The 22,266-nt window shown below is 33.5% G+C and overlaps 1 protein-coding gene across 1 annotated transcript in view; it reads left to right on the plus strand.

Moving 5' to 3' along the window:
- LOC143232863 (ubiquitin carboxyl-terminal hydrolase 31-like) overlaps positions 1-22,266 on the plus strand; it is a 91,076-nt gene that overhangs the window by 26,286 nt on the left and 42,524 nt on the right. The window contains exons 2-3 of the mRNA XM_076468845.1: positions 12,732-12,974; positions 19,787-19,876. Of these exons, the coding sequence (XP_076324960.1) occupies positions 12,732-12,974; positions 19,787-19,876 (333 nt within the window). The remainder of the gene's footprint in view (positions 1-12,731; positions 12,975-19,786; positions 19,877-22,266) is intronic.

The following is a 22,266-nucleotide window of genomic DNA, read 5'->3' on the forward strand; positions in this document are numbered from 1 at the left end:
TTTGTCGTAGATCTCCCATTCACTCTTGTTGTTGATACACTAGAATTTGACTAGATTACAACATAAATACAAAATTGGGAATTTGAAAAACCTACAAATGAGGATCGTAGAAAGGTGGAGATACTGTTGACATAATTTACGTAAATTACGAACCTCTTTACTTTTTCGTTTATTTTTCGCCCGTTCGGAGTACAATTTGTGGTATATATATCACACTATTGAGAAACCGTTTAAAGTATTACGACAATGTCACCGTCTACATGCGTTGTTATTCAAATAAAAGTTGTTTTTATTAAATATTCTCTGTAATGATTGATACAAGTTATTCAAAAAAGAAAAGAAAACAAGTAAACATTGTTTTTTTTTGTAATTGCTATTAAAATCATGTAATATGTAATTCACATCACACTTTTGTAATTACACAACAATGGATTCTGACAATTTATTAAAAAATCAGAAAAATATAAAAAATTTCAAGCGCTTTCAAAAAGTTATCTCACGTCGGTTTTTTTTTATTATTAATGTTAATTAACGTTTGTTTTTCCCATCATATTAATCTGATGTGTGTGTTATGAGTGAATTTTGTTATTACATATCGATGCCATTTTATAGCTGTAATTTGTTTAGGTTTAGAAATGATCGGCATAGATAACGTAGTTGTCTGTCGTGCCTTATCTGTGTGACCATTCGACCATTAATATAATTTGTAAAGACGTGCAATTTGTTTCCAGAAATTGATAAGTTTATTGTTTTTTGTTTATTTGTTTTATGCGTGGTACTATGTTACAGTGATTGAAGTTAAAATAATGGTATTACATGAAACGTCAAACTGTATGCTGTATCATTACTTTTTTTTTTTTTTTTGTTGAAGGTTTCTCGTATGGCAATAGCATGTGCACATATACTGCAGGGTGTGGGTTTGGCAAGATAAAGTCGACGAGGCGCTTCCGGAAATAATTTAGCCAAGCGTACAATATAAATAATTATAAGTAAATATGAGCGGACAAGGTAACCATTTTTTGGCACGAAGTATTTAGCTAGAGTTTATATGTATACGTATATATGTAAAAATATATACTTTTGTTTCCCCCACATTAAAATATTATTGATATACGTTTTGAATATTTTATTGCCTTACGTGTTTAATATGTTGACCCCTTAGGGAAGTGCTGGTAATTTACAAAAAATGACTTATTTTTGAAGCAAATTTTAGATAAGTAAAAGTGAGAGTGAGTTTGCTGGATTTGTTTTTAAATAAGCACGGAAGTACACAAAGGGCTATCTGTGCTGTATCTACCGCTCGTATCTAAGTCCGAATTTTAACGTGACAAGGTTTTCAGAATTACGACTTAGCTACGTAGTGGGGGGTGACGTGAAATAGAAAGAGAGTAAAGAACATTACCATTTTGTACTTTTATTTGCATTTCATTTGATATGTGTCACTGATAACTTTTGAGTTGCGCATAAATAAATCGTTTGATTTTAGATATATTCTATCTTTTTACAATTAGAATCGAATTCAGTGTTAGCAGTAAGAGCATCGAATTGCTTTATAAATTATTGGTTTAGTTGACAAAACTTATTTAACACCTAATTAATTTCGGTGATAAACATTTCAGTGTGTGTATGCTTAATGTTAAGGCCATATTTAAAAAAATAACAACAATAACGTGATTTGACCATACTTTTTATTATTATTACCATTTAAAACAGTTTGTTAGACTCGCATTGGCTAACGTGTATATATGGCTGACTAACCGTTGGTCTGGAGTAGGGCTTTTCTACTGGCGGCCCCAAGGTACAACTAAGTGGCCCTCCGACAATCAGCAAAACCTTGTGTAAGTTAACTCGAATTAATATTGAAAAAATAACAACATCGTTTTATTGAGCCGGTGAGATTTATTCAATATACAAACATGATATTTATATTGCTTAAAATGTGTATAGTAAATTACTTCTGGCCTGCGTACTTCTAACTTGTTTTCGATCCGTGCTGCCCCTCGCTAGTACAGCGGTAAGTCTCCGGATTTACAACGCTAAAATCAGGGGTTCGATTCCTCTCGGTGGGCTCAGCAGATATCCCAATGTGGCTTTGCTGTAAGAAAAAAAAACACACGATCCGTGCTTTAAAAAATAGTTGGAGTCCTCTAGTATGAGGATTTGTTTTTGAATTTCGCGCAAAGCGACTCGAGGGCTATCTGCGCTAGCCGTCCCTAATTTTGGAGTGTAAGATGAGAGGGATGGCAACTAGTCATCACCACCCACCGCCAATTCTTGGGGCTACTCTTTTACCAACGAATAGTGGGATTGACGGTAACATTATAACGCCTCCACGGCTGAAAGGGCGAACATGTTTGGTGTGACGGGGATGCGAACCCGCGACCCATTCGATTACGAGTCGCACGCCTTAACCCACATTGTCATGCCATGCCGAGTATGAGGAAGTCGTTATTTGTTATCATTATAGGTGGCCATTTTAGTTTTACTAAGCCTCTTGTATGTAAGTAAAGTCCGTAATTGTACTTACTATAACAAGCATATCTAAATGTTGATGACAAATAAAACCTAGTTTTGATCTTTAGCCTGTTATCAATGGTTTTCATGAACTAGTGGAACTCATTCTTACCTGGACAGCATTATTTATAACGGGAATATAGGTAGTTTAAAGTACAAGTTAATATTTTTTTTCCTTCGTCTCTGTTCTCGGATATTTTTAATATATACATAGAAAAAGCTTCTTTAAATGGTAGAAAAGTTATTACATGATCTGTATGTGAAAACGTAAGTAGTTAAGATTTATATTTTAAATTACACAATTTAGTAGATTATACCCTGTATTAACAAGGCATTATTTACAGTACGGTAAGTGATATCACGTGAGGAAGACATTGATCAATTAAATAAGTTCAACCTAATTTAATAAAGTTTATTTTTTACTAACAAAATAAGAAACTTCTTCCAAATTTCTTTATTATTCTCTTAGACATCACGACTGCTGAATATTAACAACTGTTAATAAGTATTTAATTAACAGGAACGGAAACAAAGAGAAAGTGGCATAAAATATTTAATGAGGAATTACTCAAAGTATTTAATGATTACTTCTCCCATTGTTTTCATAATCTGAAATACATAAAAAACAAATAACATACAAAATAAAGCATGGATACATAGAGTTACGACGTTTATTGCGAGGCGTGTTAAAGAATGTCAAAAGAACGATTTATTTTGCTACTACTTTTACATTTCTAAACATTTCTAGCATGTTTTGAACGTTGTTCTGTCATCATACACAAATTCAGTAGTAACAAATATATATAACATGCGAGAATCGGAGATAATTATTAGATTTGTTTGTAACAAACTGTTTCTTGTTTGTTTTTTTTTTTCATCTCTACAATTAACTTTATCAAAGCGATATACGAATATTGGTAGGTTACTTAAATGTCTTGAAATTTCTTTCCAAACATGAAAACAGTCGATTAAATTGTTTGAAATCTGACAAGGTGTACCGTTCTTTCTAAACCACAGCAACGTATTAAGGTGTGGTTGTATTTGTAAACTACACCAGAATATGTGTTTTCGGAATGTAAACATTTTTTTTCTTTCAAGGCATGGAGTCTAAGAATGTGCACATAAAGCTTGTATAAATTCGGAAGCACGTGAAACTTAGACTTTTAAAACACACGATATGAAAATAAAGGCAAATGATGTTTGTTGTGGCTTTAATGTATTCGACTCGTAGTGGTATATACTAGTACTTTCTTTTGATTTGGAATTAAGCACGAGTAGAATTTGATGTTGCCCGATGAAGGCTCTGGCGAGATAGCCAAAAGCTCACAAATAAAAGTATTTATTTACGAAGAGAAAATTTCGGGTATAATTCTACATAATAAATTACCTACGTTGCGAGCTTTAAATAACAATTATATACCGGACTTCTTTATTGACAACGCAACAGTTGTGTACCAATAATAATCATACCATCGTATAAAAGATATTTGAATTCACGGTGGATAGTTAGGTTAGACCTTCCACTGTCATTACTGTGTTTCTATGATTCCTGCCCTGTTTTTTAAACAGTGGTTATGTTGCCATACAAATGGACTTCCACTAACCCAGTCACTGGAAAAGCCTATTTTGCAACTGACCAGCACATATTGCCGCCTTCTTCCCCAGCAAATAACATTACATAAATGCTTAAGTATAGGACTGTTTCAGATTTTTGTAAATTGTCAAGCATAGCTGTGTACATAATCTTGAGCTCTATATTTGTTGCTGGGATTGCTTTTCAATTATGCTTGATTTAAGGGTAATATGTTAGGGTCTGTACGAAAATTAATTCACTGAGTTTTAAAACTCAAAGTTAAAAATAAGATTAAATTTCGTTCAAGGACGTTTTTGAATTGCGCATTAAACTTGTTTATTAGGTAGAAAGTAATAATTAGATGTTTCAACATAATTGTGAATTTGTAAAGAAAAACTTGACAGTCTTTTATTGCATGAAACGACATCTATTGCCAACGTTTACAGAATTCCGACTCCTTTCATAAGCACAGATGTTTAGAAGCAGAAACGGAAAAAAAAAATTGATTAGTTGTGCTGTTTTTCTAAATTGATCTTAGGTCGCTCAGATACATAGTTTGCTGTGATTAGGAATTGATATTAACTAATCAATACTGTGTTAGGTATTTTACACTTATGCCTGATGGTTGTTCAGTCACAGTGGGCATCAAAAGTGAGTTAAAATCATACGCGAAAACGTTTATTAACTAGCAGTTTAACTGAAATTGGAATAGAAATGTTCTTATTGGATCTATTTATTTTTATTTTTTTAATGATGCATTTAATTATTGAACCGCCAAAATAGCGTTTATTATCCGAAAGTGGGAATATTTTCATTATATGTGGAAACAAGTTCCTGTTGTATGTGATGAACTAATGTCATTTCGAGAGAAAATATATCATTTATATATATATTGTGTCGGATTTACTATTACGTATTTATTTTGATATCGAAACTTATTTAAGTTAAATTTGTAATTAGAAATGTACATAACTTGTATTGTTAAATTTGTGTTACGAAATTCTGTTTATTCACTAAAATTGTAGAATATTCTCTGTTATAAGAATCAACAGTGTACTATGTACGTATGTATGTATATAAATACTCGTGATCATCAGTATTAATGTGCAAGCAAGTTGAAATTTCTAGAAACTCTCCTTACGCTGATAAAATTAGCCAACACAACGCCTCGAGAGACAATATATATTATTGGTTTGCTGCAGTTGATATGCTTCAAACCTCGAAAACTGTAACTGTGATTAACGGTTATTAGTAGTGAATTTCAGATATTTGACGAGGAACATTTATAGTTTTCGAATATTACAAACCGTTTCACTTCAATGAATTAACATCGGAAATTAGTATTTTCATGAAAACATCACACACCTTCATTGGCGAAAATAACTTGTAATCGGTGTGATATCAGCGAAGAGCTAGCTAGCTACACGTTGAATGAGTTGTATCCGGGGGCGTAGATCCTAGGGTGGTGGTGGAAGGTATACATCCCCCATTCATTTTAGTTGGGGGGAGGGATATAGTGCATACAATCATCCCCCTACACTTTGGTCTGTTGAATTGTTTTATTGCATCACAGGCCTACAAATTGTGTGTTTGTTCTTGTGATTCTCGTGTTCTTACCAATCGAATTACATAATTAGGCCTAGATGTAGGCTTTTTCAGAAGCCAAAATGTACATCTTTAATATAGGCGTGCTTCTAAGCTTTTCGATCTAAGTGACAGTTCGTAAGTATCAGTCAGTAGGCCTAAGTATGCATGCAAGTATCGTGGAAACAAGATTACTCTGTGACTGCATATTTACAGTTTTCGGGTTCACGTGATCAGAGATTACCAATTTGCAAGTTGAACAGTCCACATAAGTGGTTGCAAAAATCACCTCCCTCCCTCCCATCGGGTGTAAAAAATCTACGCCCCTGGTTGTATCGATATCAACTCAAAATTAATTTACTCATTGTGAACCCTCTATAGGATATAAAAGAAGTTACGGATCAGATAGAAGACTCAGTATTGTTTATGAGCTTGTGAAACGTTTGTATATAAATCATTATTTGTAATAACCATAATAAATTGTATTATTGTTTGAAAAATAAGATATAGTTGTATTAAGAAAGAAGGTTGTGTATCAGTCTTGTTGGTAAATATCATAAATCTGATATATTTCAATAGTTAAATAACTTCTGAATTTCCCCCGGTGTGGATTCCTGTACATGGTGAGGGGACCTCCCAGGGAAGGTTCTGTTCTCTTAGTTTACCTCCTCTGGGATCTAAACATCCACCCACGTGTTTGCTGTGCATGGCAACCCGTGAAGGGGAGGAAAGGATCCTGGTGGTTGAGGGGTCCAACCCTAACACACCACTTTGGCTTTGAATTCCTGTAGACGGACAGCCTTGGGTTGGGCCACTCTTGGGTGTTGGATGTTCTCAACAGGTGTTGTGGACATTGTATCTGAGGCTAGTGTTTGGGTATAGTGCTCATGAAACCCTGACGTTACTGTAGTGTCCTTGCTTGACATTGTAGTGCATCCTCTTGTAGGGCTCCATGGTGGGTGGGGTCAGTGGGCACTGAAATATTCCTTTTTTATTATGGATCCTCCAAATAAAAACTTAAATAAAATAGTGAAAAAAGAGTCCATAGGTAAACGACCACATCTTGAAGATTCTGAGCAGCAACCTTCAACATCTGTAACACCTGTTGTACCTCATTTTCTTATATTACATTCACTTTCAGACAAACCTTTAGGGCAAATGTCTCCCTTTTTCATTGAGAAGGGACTAGAGGGACTTGCTGGCTCTCCAAAGTCAGTAAAGAAGCTTTGATCTGGAGACATATTGGTGGAAATATCCATGTCTCAACACAGTGAACTCCTCTTACATTCAAAGGCAATTGGGGATATACCTATAGAGGTTACACCTCATGCTACTTTGAATTCATCATGAGGAGTTTTTGTTGAGAGGGATTTGAAGAACATCCCATAGTCAGAGATTCTTGCTGATTTTTCCACCCAAGGAGTTTCTGCAGTGAGGCGTATATACACTCGAAAAGATGGAATGATGGTGCCAACCAATTTCCTCGTTCTCACATTTACATCACCACGTCTGCCTGCTACCATCAAGGCAGGTTATCTTAATTGCAGAGTATGGCCCTATATTCCAAATCCTCTCAAATGTTTCCAGTGTTAGCAGTTCGGTCACTCGAAGACATTATGTCATAGTTCCTTGACGTGTGCTCTTTGCAGTGGCAAGGACCATGATGCTTACGAGTGTGAAACAGACCCTCATTGCATCAGTTGCAATGGCTCTCATCTGTCCTATTTTCATTTTTGCCCTAAATGGTTGGAAGAAAAAGAGGTGCAGCATTTGAAAATTATTCATAACGTTACTCATCCTGAGGTTTGAAAATTGCTGTCCACTACCTCATCTCAGACATATGCTGCTGCACTTTATTCCACAACTACAGTGGAAGTGCAGACAGATCTCTCTGTGCCTCCAAAAGAATCATTCTCCAAACAAATGAAAAGTCTTTTGACCTCCATGGTTAAAAAGTTGATGCATCAACTTCAACACCTATCTCTGTCCCTTACATACATTCCAACAAACCCCAAGATCCACATCCTTTGGTTCCAGGTAGAGGCATTTCCTCAGATACATCTTCTCCCTCCCTAAGATGCAAAACAATCATTCATTCACATCCTCAGTCATTGGAATCCCCTTCCAACAGCAAAGACCTGGCCAATCAAATCATGGCAGGATCCATGGAGGTTGATAGACCTCCCTTGAATAAGGACAGTAAGGAAAGAAGATGTGGTCATAAACAGAAGGGTTATCCACCCAATTTACATGTAAATAAAGATGGCCACCCTGATACAATGGAACTGTTGAGGTTTACGTTCTAATCTGGATGACATCAAAGCACTGATTGCTTCCTGTCATCCTGTTTTTTCTTTCCTTACAGGAAACATTTCTGAAACCTGCTGATACAGTCACCTTTCAGTGGTTTTATTTGTACAGAAATGACAGGCTGTGTGATGGATGAGTGCATGGAGAGGTGGCACTGTTGGTTGATCAGCATGTGCCCACCCTGTCTTTGTCACTGAACACACTTTTGGATGCCATAGCCATCCGTGTTTCCTTGGGTCATACCATCACTGTTTGGTTTCTCTACTTGTCACTTGGAGAGAATTATGATCAATTAGACCTTGATGCTCTCATTGAATAGTTACAGTTTCCCTTTTTCATCCTGGGAGACTTTATTGGATATCATCCCCTCTGGGGAATTGCTGATATTGATAGGAGGGGTCCCTCTGTAGAGCATATGCTCTCTGATCACAACTTTTCTCTTTTCAATACTGGTTTTTATACTTATTTTCATGCACATAGTCAGTCATTTAATGCTATTGATCTCTCAGTTTGTTTCCCTTCACTATTCTCCCACTTTTCGTGGAGGGTTGACAATAATCCACGAGGCAGTAATCATTTTCCTATAATTTTGAGAGAGGCTGGCCCTGGTCGATGCCACCCGACCTGTGTGCCCTGATGGAAACTGGATCATGCCAACTGTCCCTGTTTCACTGCTTTTTTCAAAACTTGATTCTGCCATCATCTGTAAGCCATTAGTTGATGACTGCTAAGTAGCAGTGACTGACTGTATTATACAGGCAGTTGCTCAGTGTATTTCAAAGACCTCGAAACTTTATCCACTTAATTCTCATTTTTGTGATATCATTCTAGAAATACAAGATGTACCAGTATTATTCTATACTGTACATGGTCATTATAAACGTAGCTTATCTCCAGTAACAGATAAGTTCAGGATGAGGATCTTGAAAAATAAAATACCATTTACGAGCATAGATACACACACAGATGCAGTACTTGCAGATTGGTATGTATATATATACCTATTACCTGTGGCAAGGTTTACTTAACACTGAACAGAAATTCATGGTGTTTGAGCAAAAGCCTCAGATCATGATGGAGTATGGATCTGAGTAAAACACTTTTATTTGGGTATATCTGTATACCTTTTGGAAGAATGATAGATGATTATTTGTACTTTTGTCATGGACGATTTTAAGGTTACATTACAACAGCTTTTTAACAGAAAAGTCTGAACATTATGACTGAATTTTCTGTTAGCGATTACAAATCCGTAATTTGTGTTTCTGGAAATGACTTCATTAAGGTAGTTTATTATTAGAATTAAGCACATAAATGTAGTAATGTGTTAGGGAAATATTCTTGAAACATAACTAAATTATCGAGTTCATTCTACTTTCATAACACACATGAGCATCACCTGAGCCTGAGAGAGTGTTCTGTTCCTGATGACATATTAGGTCTTAGTAGTTTGAGGGAAACCCCCACTTTAAGAGGTACATCGTGAGAATGCTTATCAGATGACTTTAACATACAAACAGTTTCATGAACGTGTATGGTTCTAATTCAGATACAGATACACAAGAACTATATGTCGAAACTTATCCCACCAAGAGTAGAAAGTGGATGATTTTAGATGAAATGTTGATCTGAATAAGCAATATACTAGTTAACAAAAATATTAGTTGCATTATTTTTCAGCTTTTATGGGAGGGGAGACATTTTTAAAGGTTGGATGTTTTCAAATGCAAACACGTTTTTACAGTGTTCTGTAATCTCAAACACAGTATAATTAGCATAAAGATGTTTTAAAAATATCATGTTTATTCTTGATATTATTACTATAGTATGCTGATGCATTACCATTTATAAAATATACCTGTTTATGTCAATAATTCTTGCTCTGTAGCATAGCAAATGCTCAAGTCATGTGTAAAATATCATTTAATGTTTTTTTTTTATAATAAATGGAAGAACATCCATAAAAAAGACATTTCTCTCTTTTTGTGTATATATGTATACACCAGTAAAATCGTTTTTATTTTTAGGTTACTCAAAATGTGTGACCCATGCAGTATATTATGTAGGCTACATGAGAATCATGCAAAGAAGATGATGGAATAATTTTGACCAGCACGACACAATTATCCAAACTGTGTGATGGAACATATAACCTGATTTTTTCTAAAAAAAGTACAATATTTTAAGTGACTGAACTTGGCAATATCTTGTATGTAACTATTATACCTTGTATATTAACATTTTCAGAATCACATATTTTAAAGAGAATGAAATATTAAAATGTTTATATTTGTTTGATTTATATATTTTATTGAACAAAGCCCAATCAACCACATATTATTAGATTCATCATGAAAAACAATCCTCTAATATATACCTGAGAATATAAACAGTGCATCTCAGTGGTAAAAAAAGAGGTTAATGCTGATAATTTGGTTTAGTTGTTCGAAATATTTTACACTTATATGTCCAAATATCAAAAGGAAAAGGGAAATCACTGACACGTAGGCACTGAAGCATTTGTTCAGGATAATTTTATACTGATCACACCCAGTGGTTGTCTATTCAAGTACAGGAGTACACTGTTGCTACAGGATTACTTCCGTTTATTGAAAAGAGGCTTGATCAGGCCTGCAGAGTGACCATGTTTTTGCCATCTGTAGCAGGATTTGCATTGTGTAGTAAAAAGTTTTTATCCCAGAATGCAGAGTGACAACACTATGCAGGGTCATCACCAAGTCATATCCATGTACAACTCTGTGGGCTTTTGAATAACTATATATACATTAACATGGTGTTTATTAAGCAAATCTTCCATTCCTAGTGTTAAAAATAAGTGAGACCAGGCTTAGTCCATTGGTTAGTATACTCAGAATATGGTTTATGGGTGATCTGTTGCATAAAGGTGCTCTGTATTTTGGAGCCATGGGTGCACAATAAGAGTGATGATGAAACCTCATTATTTGGGCAAAGAGAAATAACAGTTTGAGAGGTCTTAGTTGTCTTCCAAAGATTAGATTACTCTTCGGTCAGGCAAGAGTAGCTCAATAGTTGGTGGGTGGTGATGACTAGTTTAAAAATGTTTATATAATTTAATGATATGAATATTTATTTAGAAAGGTTTATACATAACTGTTTTCTTCAATGTTTCTGTAGACTAGTGCTAGTCCATGGACCAGTGGTTTGGAACCACTGTTTTGGAAGATACTGTTGTTCATGTATTAAGCAGTTTTTGGCTGTTAGTTATTCTGTACCTAGTAATAAGTCAATAAAGTTTTTCAAGTGTACAAAGTTAAAACTCATATCATTACAACAAAAATTTCAGCTGATTCATATTAGTAGTTACTGGCATAATCAAAAATGTGTAGCTCGAACAGGTTGTTGGTAATAAATATTAGAATTCACATTTTCTTTCTAAAGGACTTCAAGTACCTGAAATGAAAACTTACTGTTGTCTAGAAGTTAAAAAGGTTTGCATGTTAAATTAATGATTTCAAATTATATTAAAAATATTGAGTTATTGTCTCTCCTTGAAATGAGGTGCTTGGCTCTATTTCATAATTTGTATGATTGTATAAGTTTTGTTAATAAAATAACTTTTAAAAATACTTTGATACTTTTACTTAAGTAGGAATAGGTGTTTTCTAAGAATAGTTATTTTTGTAAACTATTTCAGTCATATGGTATAAGAATAGTTATTTCTTTTAATTGTAGTCAAATGCTATATCTTTTCAAAATTACTTTGTTTGGAATTTTTAGCTTTACCAATCTGTAATCTGATAAAGTTTGATAGCATAGTCAACCAATTAAATTTTTAAAAATAATTTTGGTAATTGTTTTAACTGTTTCACTGTTTGAAGTAGTTTAATAAATATGTAAATAGTAATTGATGACATAACTTTATCCTTACACATTCCTTTAGTGAAGGTGTAATCTAGTACACTCACACATATACTGTAACTTCTCATAAAATAAGACAGGAATAAAAGCATATAATTCAATACATAAGTATTGGGAAATTATCTTACAAGTGATAAATAAAATATTTGTGCTGTGGTTGCTTGGCCTGCTATAGCAACAAGACTAGTTTGCTAGTTCTTCTGAGTGATAGTGAAGTTAATTCAAATGAAAATAATAATGAGAAAATATAAATAATAATATAAAAAAATCAATGCTATAAATGAAATAAATAATAGTGTTATTAATCTTTGCCCTAAAAACCTGATTTGTAAATGACTAAAATAAAACTGATAATAATTACAATTCATTTACTTAATTTATTTCACACCATAACTATAATTTGTTTTGAAAATTGACCATATAAACAGTGCCTAAACCACCATTGTGTGTTATTCCAGAGTAGGGAACAAAGACTTCATTAGCATACTGAACATGACAGATGTAATATGAATGATATGTCATTTCTACTAATTTATTTTTAAAATGATTAGAATATATATCATAGTGAAAGGGTTCCTGCCAATATGTTGCTGATACTCATTGTAGTTTATGCTGTGAAACTTCCAATAGTTTTCACATAGCCATTTGAGAACAGATTATGTTAAGGGCATTTAGTAAAAGAAAGTAAAATGTGGAGCAGTATAATGAGATGTTTAACGTTGTGTGAAAAATATACATGCAAGTGAAGTATAATATTCTACTGTAGTTTACATCAGTAATTTTAGCTGTAAATAAATTATATTGTTTGAATGGTGAGTAAATATTTTTATCTCTTTTTCATTTTTGTCAGGGTAGTCATGGTCGACCAGATGAAGTGGTGGCTGCAGAAACCCTTGCCAACCATGTCAGATGCAATAGTAGCTTTGTTCTTGATTGGTTTCAGGGCCAGTTCCGCTCCTCACTTAGTTGTGCAAGTTGTGGAAAACAAAGTAACACTTTTGATCCTTACCTTTGTCTGTCTGTCCCCATTCCACATCGTCAGACAAGGCCAGTGTTTGTCAATCTGATACGATTAAAAGGTAACCCCAGGCAGGTGAGGAATTACATTAATATTTTTATTGTGTTATGTTATTTTTAGGACTGTAGGAAGCAGTAAAGTCAGTTAGGCCATGGTCTGATCACTTTTTCATGGCATACATAGCTACAACTTGTATATTAAAACTTTTGTGTGTATGTGCTTTTATAATTAAAATGGATGAATATTCAATATCATAGCATTAAGATTTCAAAAATCTTTATAGGGGGCATGCCCTCAGACCCCACCCCCTTATGAATGTAATGCTTTAGATGCTGTTAGTGTGCTTTGTACATATTGTGTGTCACACTGTTTAGCTGCAGCAGATGGCCAGACCACTTGAAAAGTACCTCTTGTGGCAGTGATTTTAAATAAGAATAGGCCTTTCCGTTAACAATTCTTATTATATTTGATCTGTTCAGATTATTTTTAAGGTTTTGTCAATTAAAAAAAAATTCAGTTTGATATTGTCAGTGACTTGTTTCATTTGGTGTATTCCATGATAATTATGTTAGGATATGATATGCAATGAAAAAGAGAAAGCCTGTAGCCCATGAGGTTTTATTTAGTTATGTATTTTAATTTTTCTTTGTACTAAGTGTACTATTGTAATTAATATGTTTATATTAAGAAGCTCCATTAACTTAAGATTATCTAACACTCTGATTAAAGGAAAATTTTGGTTGTACAGAGAAATTAAAATTTGTACTTGTTGCTGCTATCAGAATTATTAGAAAATTATTGTTTTTTAGCATTTTATTATTTTTGTATGTTAAATATTATTTAGGCAATAACTTTCTTCATAATTTCAATATATACTGTGTTGAGATGTTATTATGATAAAGTTACACCTAAGCTTTTTACCTTTTTTGATCTCACTCAGTTTACTCTTAAAGTATTAATTAATTATTAGTTTGACTTTATTTTAGGTTAGTGATTTATTTGCAGTTGTTTAACTTTTATGCTCCTTAAAGAACAGTTATAGAATTTATTAGCTTTTTCCTTTTATCTTGTTTAGAACTTTTGTGATTTTGTCCTTGCTTTAAAGTATTTTTTGTTTTTTATATAAATAATAGTTTTAATAATTTTGAGTGGCATATAATTAAAATACTTCTGTTATATTTGTCAGCTGCATGTCTTGATACTGGATCAAGATCTCACTTTATGTTTTCTTAGTAGTTTTGACAAATTAATTTGAGATTAATATAGACTCACCTCATTTTTTATGTGATTTAAAAAAGGAGGAAATTTTAATTACATTTTCTGGCAATACACTGTATTTATTTCTGAAGACTTCTTATTAACAGTTTATTTTCCTTTTAAAAAGAAAAAGGAGGTAACTGGTTTAGTTGGTTATAAAGTACTTTTATTTTTGAAAAGGATCAAGTATTTTTCAAGGCTATATACATATCATGGTTTATATAGGCCCTTGCAATTCTTGAGAAAGGACTATTTTTCAGTCTTTAATGTGGAAAAGTACTGAAATTTCAATTTCAGAAATGCTATTCACTAAGAGCTATTACATGGTTGTGCAATGAAGTAATTTCCTATGCATGCTGCATTCCTTGGACAAGCTCCCACCTCTACATTGTGCAGCTTCTGATGTAATCATCATTAGACTATATTCTCCCACCAATAGGACAATACATCCTACATATGCAGAAATCCCCATGGGTACTAGTATGTGATCACAGGCACATTCTTTCTTCAGCAGTTCTTGTCTTCAGATGTGTTTCTCATAAGATTTTCTTGCATTTTTTGTTTATTGTTTTAACCTTTCATTGCAATTTGTTGTGAAATCTTTATTTCCATAATGTTTCTGATTTAGATGAAAGAATAATCAACTTTTGAAATTTTGGGAAATGTCCTGCTGTTTACTCCAAAATGCAGATTTTGTTAAGCACCGTGTGAGGTGGTTACTAGGTCTATGAACTATTGTCACATCTTTATGTATCTAACTAAAACAGGCTACCACAATATTTGTTCATTCAGAGTTTTTGTACGTGTAGTTCTTGGTCCTTTTTTTTGTGTTGGCTATGGCTCTATCTTGGCCTTTTTTTATCATTTTGACATGGTTCTTTTGATACAAGGACTTTTATGTTTCCTTAATTTTTTGTATGAGACTGTCAATGCAGAAATACACAATCTTGTTTCCACCCTCTTGTGTTTGTGGTGGATCACATGATCCCACGCAGTCTTAGAAGTTTTCTTTCCCACAAATTTACCCAGACTTGTATTTATTTGGAGCTCCTCATAGCTTACAAGTCATTCAGCAGGCTCTATACCTGTAATGGGTATAGCACATGTAGCACCAACCAGTCCTGTGACCATATATTTCTAGTGCCTCTGTTTTGGTGGGATGTTGTACTGGATTAATTATCTTTTTCTAATGTTGATCTTCAGGGTTGGGGTTTCTCTATTTCCACATCCCACAATGGTAGTTACTTATACGTTTTGTTATTGTCTTCCATCTCATCTTTCTTCTTTTTTCATGATCCATATTTCATTTAACCACCATTGTTATTTTTTTCCTTCCTTTTTCTTTTTTTTTCTCATGGGAACTGACACTTGCCTCCTTCTGCACTACTTACCACAGGGGTGGATTCATCTTCTTCACAGACTACCTTAAAATTTGGATTGTGTGCAATGATGATTAGATGTGTCTTTTACTTTCATCATCTGTTTTGCATTTCTCTCTGAATTTAGTCATCTTTCTCATGGGAACTGACACTTGCCTCCTTCTGCACTACTTACCACAGGGGTGGATTCATCTTCTTCACAGACTACCTTAAAATTTGGATTGTGTGCAATGATGATTAGATGTGTCTTTTACTTTCATCATCTGTTTTGCATTTCTCTCTGAATTTAGTCATCTTGACCCAGAACATCTCCTTTGTTCTCAGTGATGACGAGAAGGTCGAAACGTTGTTCACTCCTCTACATAAAAATTTTCTCAACCCAAACCAGCTGTTTTTACATACATATATATATATCCTTTGTTCTATATGATGTCTTCATTAATATCTCATAGCTTCTCTTGCCTCTAGCCAATGATTTCCTCAGTGAGTGATCTTAAAGATAGAGATGTGAAGGACCCTGACTCGTTACTTACACAGAGAGAGGTTATACCCACCCTGGTCTTTGTTTCCCTCCAATTGCCATTTTTCACTTTTTACAATAGCTGTCATGGTGTGTTGTTTATTTTCATTTTATATTTTTAGGTCTTGCAACTATGCTGTTTAACGTACATATATGCATCTGTGTTATGGAAATAATGGAGCTTATTGAGGGTCCTATGCTTTCTAACAGCAAATATTTACCCACAATTTGCATCAATTAGGGGAGGGTAAGTGTTAAGATTGCACCTGCCATGTTTGGTCATGATAACCCATTGTATTTCCTAGTGTGGGACCTACTATAAGATGATTGTGCCTGATGACAATAGTCCATGCATCTCTTTAATGTTACCCCCATGTGATTTCCTCTCCTCATTTCTCTAGTGCAGTACTGGAAAACCCTTATTTCTCTTGTCCTAATTGTTGGGGAAGTCAATGTTGGAGCTTCTTAATTGGTCAGTTCAATATTATTGGTATGAGACTGAGTGGATGCACCCCTGGTTTCGGAAGTAGGGCTATGGTGTTATCTGATAATAAAGTAGAAGATACTCAACAGTGTTCTGAATCAAACCACTCGTAGTAGTTAGGCCCAATTAGATTGGTTTTTGGTTCACATCAAAGCACAGAATTTGGATGTTCCGCCTTGCACATGATTTTTGTGGTGAGTATCAGGTATTTTTTCAGTACTGGACAGCCTGACATATATTCAAAGCCACATTCATGCTCAGCTGTTTTCATAAACAGAAATGGATGGATGAGAATTTGTCAATTTCTCTAACTTAGCAACACATAAGCACTCAGCAAAAGATTCTTTAGACAATATCTTTTGTTCTAAAACCTCTATTGGGAAAGAGCATTCTCTACTCCAGATAAATAAAGTCTTCAACCAGGTGTTGCTATGCTTGCTACAACTTCCACTTTGTGGATGTTGTACTTCATGGGCTTTTCCTTTCTGATGCTGTTTTCCGAAATGTCTCATTTTGGCCTCTTTACCAACTACAGTATGGAATTTTAGCTCATGCAGAAAGATGAGTAACATTTCTCTCCTCATACTCTCCTCTCCATCTCATTCCATCCTTCCTCTCACGTCTGGTGCATTTAGTTTGCCTAATCAAGAATGAGCCAGCGTTCATATGCTAGTGCTCATTGGTATTATGCACATGGAGGATGTGTTGCCCTTCATCAAAATGTATCTCAGATAGTCACTCACTTTTTTGCACCACCAAGAACTATTGCCTCACTCCAAATGCCATTAATTTCCTGTGTATACCTTGAACAAAGTAGGAAACAAATAAACAAACAAAAAGTTGGCTTAATTAAACAATAAAAATGTTTTTTTGTTGAAATTGTTTATGTTCTCTAAATCTAGTGCCACATTATTTGAGAGTGTTGAAAGTTGTGATCATTGAAAGTGCTAAAGAAATTAAAGTTTAATCCTACATGACAAGATTTAATAGTACCCTAAACTCAAGGATGGGTTATATAATTTTTTTATTAACTCTGTATAAATTCTGAAAGAGCCGTGTTAATTATGCAGGTTGTATTGAAAAACTTAAAATTATAGTTTGATGAAGAAATATATATTCAAAACAGAAAATGAAATGACTGTTTTGTTTTGTAAGTCTAAATTCTGCATTACAACCATCTTCTCTGCCTGTATGATGGGGTCCTTTTTAACATATACACTGCTGGCCAAAATCTTAAAGCCAATGAACATAAAGAAAAAATATGCATTTTGCATTATTAGACTCAACCACTTATTTGAGAAGAGCTTTGAAAGATGAAAATAAGATAAGGCAAAATAAAAATAAAAAACTTTTTTAGCATTTAATAGGGAAAATGTGAACACTGAAATTAGCCAAAATACTAGCTGGTCGAAAGTTTAAGATCACATCAAAAAGAAGTCCTAAACAGGATAGGAAATGCCCAACAACAGGTCTCAGTAGTGAGTTGCACAGCCATCATTGCGAATAACTTCAAACATTCACTTTGGTATGGTTGATATAAGTGTTTGCCGAAGGCTAGCTTGAATGTTATTCGAAGTGATGAAGATGGCTTCATGAAGATCATGCACTGTTTGGAATTGACATCCATTTCTATAGATTTTCCTTTTCATCCACCCTCAAACATTTTCAATGGGGTTCAGTTCGGGCAAACATGCTGGATGGTCCAAAATAATCACGTTATTTGCCATGAAAAAGTCCTTTATTCTGTGGGCATTGTGGATTGCAGTGTTATCCTGCTTAAAGATCCAGTCATTTCCACACGAGCAAGGACCTTCAGTCAATAAGGAAGCTCTCTCCAACATGCCAATGTAGCCAGCTGCTGTTTTATGTCCTTGTATAATCTGAAGCTCCATTGTTCCATGGAAGGAGAAAGCATCCCAGATCATGATGGAATCTCCTCCACTGTGTCGTGTAGAAAATGTCTCTGGTGGGATATCCTTATTGTGCCAGTAATGTTCGAAGCCATCTGGACCATCCAGGTTAAATTTTTTCTCATCAGAGATCAAAACCTTCATCCACATTTCTACGTCCCATGTTTGGTGCTTCTCAGCAAAGTTTAACTGAGCTGTTTTCTGGTGTGGAAGGAGGCGTGGCCTTTGAAGACATTTACAGTTTTTAAAGCCTTTCTCTTGTAGATGCTGTCTTATTGTTCTTGAGCTGTATTCTGCATTCGTAAAGGTCTTAATCTGGTTTGACGATCAGCTGGCGTCTTGCTGGACAACCCGTCAAATTCTTCTATTCAATGCCGGCAATATTTTCTTGGGCCAACTGCTTGAAATTCTCATTCCGTATCCCTCAGGGACAATGCTAATGCTTGAACACAAATGACTAAATTTCGTTATGTGTTTACCAATTAACTCTTCGTTTCAAGATGGTCTTAAACTTTTGACCAGCTAGTATTTAAGCTAATTTCATAGTGTTCACATTTTCTCTATTAAATACTAAAAAAGGTTTTTATTTTTATATTCCTTGTCTTATTTTCATCTTTTAAAGCTCTACTCAAATAAGTGGTTGAGTCTAACGACACAACATGTATATTTTTCTTTATGTTCATTGGCCTTAAAATTTTGGCCAGCAGTGTATATCTTACCCTCATTTAAGAAATCCTGTGTTTTATTATAGAAATATGAAGTGTGGTATGATGTTTTATTGTGGTAAGATAACATCTTAGGTAACAGTTTACTAATGATCATTAAACAAATGTAGATGATACAGAGAATGAAACAAATAGTCAGTGGCTTGGATGTTGCTGATAATAAATCTTGGTTTTATCATACATGTTCTTTAAATTGAACAGTACTAAACAGTTAGAGGTGATTAATAATAAATATTTGTGCTATCTTGTTGTAAGTTGAACACTTACAAACACTTGTGTATGATTAATAACAGGTATGAATGTTGATATATTTTGAGCTTAACAATATTAAGTAGATGTGGCTGAGAAGGGATCTGTCTGAATGTACTTAAATTGAATAATAGACTGGTATTTTGCAAAGAGTATTATTATAAATGTGGTGTTAACCATTCTTTATCTTATTGCAAGTTTTTAACTCCTTTTTTTTCAATAAAGAAAGTGAGTGTGCTTTTACTGTAAATATTTGCTTTTTAGAAAATTTGGTCTATTTAGATATTTGTTTTTTTAAATAATTAATTAAATCACTCTGTGCTGCAAGCTGAAAAATAAAAATTTTTGTGCTTATTTTACCAGATCAAACTTGGTGTCAGAATAGATGTTCAAGCCACAGTGAAAGAACTCAGGGTAAACCTTGCAAATAGTCACAAGATACCAGAGAACCAGGTTAGTAAAAAGTAAACTATACTTTTTAAACACCTAGCTGGGTTTTTACATTTTTGCATGTCAGGCCAATTTCATCTTATAAAAGTAGGTGATTACTTTTGGCTTAAGAATAACAGTTTGTGGTGTTTACTGGGCTTTTGCTAATTTTAATGAACTTGTACAGGTGTTGAAGTACATGTAACATTTATGCTACTATCTTGATTTCTGATTTGCTCTTGTTTAAGGTTACTGATGAGAGATGGAATTCCCCAAAACCAGCAAAACTCTGATAAATGATGAATCAAATGACACATTGAGCTTGATATTTATTTCCAGTATTAAAACAAAACAGCAACAAGAAAAACCTGATATGTTTTCACTACTAAGATCCAGAGAAGTTAGAATGATGACTGCATTTAGAGCAGTTAGGTAGGCTGCTGTATGCCAGTGGTAAAATTACAGTATTGATCCTTTGTACAGAAAAAAAAATATTTTATCTCGGAGAGAGAGAGAGAGAAGAAAGATCTGTAATGCAGAGTACCTGTTAAATGTCAAAGACATTTTTGATAAGGTAAATATTACATTTTAAAAAATGCAGCCTTTTCTTTTTTTAGATATTGTAGTTTTGACTGGAGTATATTGGATATTATCCACAAAATAAAAAAATATAAAAAATGACTACAGTATTCCAGAAAATAGTTAGATCAATGTTTTTTGGAATACTGTTGTCATTTTTTATATATTTCTAACTTGAAGAAAATAAACAGGTTGGTTCTCTGTAAAATTTGCAGTTGCATTCCAAAAGACAGATGCAGTGCCTTGCAAAAATATTCACCCCATACTGTTATGGCTTTGTTAACATACAGAGAAATGCTTTATTTTGTAGAGTTGTTTTTGCATCTCTGTGTTTCTACACCAAATGCATTATGAAAATTGCTCTTGCATTGTGTGTGAGCCGTTGCATTTTCTGTATTATTAATGCACTTTTCATAATGATAATCCTTCTGGTTGAAAAAATTGATTGGATACCAATTAAACTAAGGAACCATATGTTGATGGATTTGAAGACACACTTAAATTTTGGTTTACTTTATTAAGCAACTAGCTTGTTGTAATAACCATCTGCAATATTAGCTTCTAAGTAATAATTAATAAAAATAATTATGCATCAAACGGTCTTGATATTGTTAAAAATATATAAAAAAATTCAAACTCCTGTCAATACTAAACAAGGGGTTTAAAAAAAAACTATTTTTTGATGCATGATTTTTTGTCATATTCAATTTATGTATGTGTATATATATATATATATAAAACTTTATGAAGATTCAGAAAACATTTCACACAGTAAAACTTCTTTCTGAAAATTTTGAAGGTTTTATTGATGAAATAAGTAAAAACAATAAGCAATCATTATTTTCAGTGAGTTCTAACAAGTTACACTGATATCAGTTTTTGATAACAATGTAAACTTTTAATTTCTATTTTCTGCATTTAAATTATTAGATTTTTAATGTAGTTAGTTTTGTTTCTTATATAAATGTAAAGAGAAAATAAATATTGTATTTATATTACTTTTATGATACAGCATATGCTACTTTTAATTATGTAAATAAAAATAATATTCTATAAAGGTTTACATTTACAAATAATATTTTATTAAAATGAAGTTATAAAAGTTTTTCAATAATTAACTCTTTAAACACGTTTGCCACCTTTTAACATTGACTTTCATAATAGCACAGCCATGCTTAATATGATTCAGTGTTGTTAATCATAAAATACTTTTTGGAAAGTCTGATTTAATCATGCAAATATTTTCAAATTTTTATATTTAACAATAAAATACTAAAAAATACACCTATAATGGATTGATGTTATGATAGTGGTCATGTATCGAGTAATAAGAAGAATTTTCTGTGCCATGTTGTGTCAAATGATGTAGTGATGTTATCTTGTTTACTATTACAACTGTGACAGATAGCATGTGCATTCAAGGTTCTTTTTTGCAAAGCTTGAGAAGGATCCAGAAAGTATTAAAATGCTAATTGGACCAAAGAGAGAGAATTCTTTAGTGCTTGAACTTTTGTTTGTGGCATTTCAGCTGCTGACAATACTTGCTGTAATGTAGTGTGTAGCATTGGAGAAAGTTATTATCTTTGCATTTGTATACAATTATAATGCTAGATTTCTCTGGACTTTGTCATGGTCTTGTTATAGTTAATTGGCTTTGGAAGTGTTCTAATTTGTTCTATAAGTTTCTGTAAATAACTTTATAATATAATATTGAATAATGAAATTGTTGTCCAAGAAGATTGTAAGTGAAGTTCTGCCACTGTGGAGACATTCACATATAGTGCCAGGAATAAGAAATATTTTGAAAAATATATCCACTCTGTGGGTGAATAGTA

The sequence above is a fragment of the Tachypleus tridentatus genome, chromosome 11 (assembly GCF_004210375.1).
Source record: "Tachypleus tridentatus isolate NWPU-2018 chromosome 11, ASM421037v1, whole genome shotgun sequence".
NCBI classification, from domain to species: domain Eukaryota; kingdom Metazoa; phylum Arthropoda; class Merostomata; order Xiphosura; family Limulidae; genus Tachypleus; species Tachypleus tridentatus.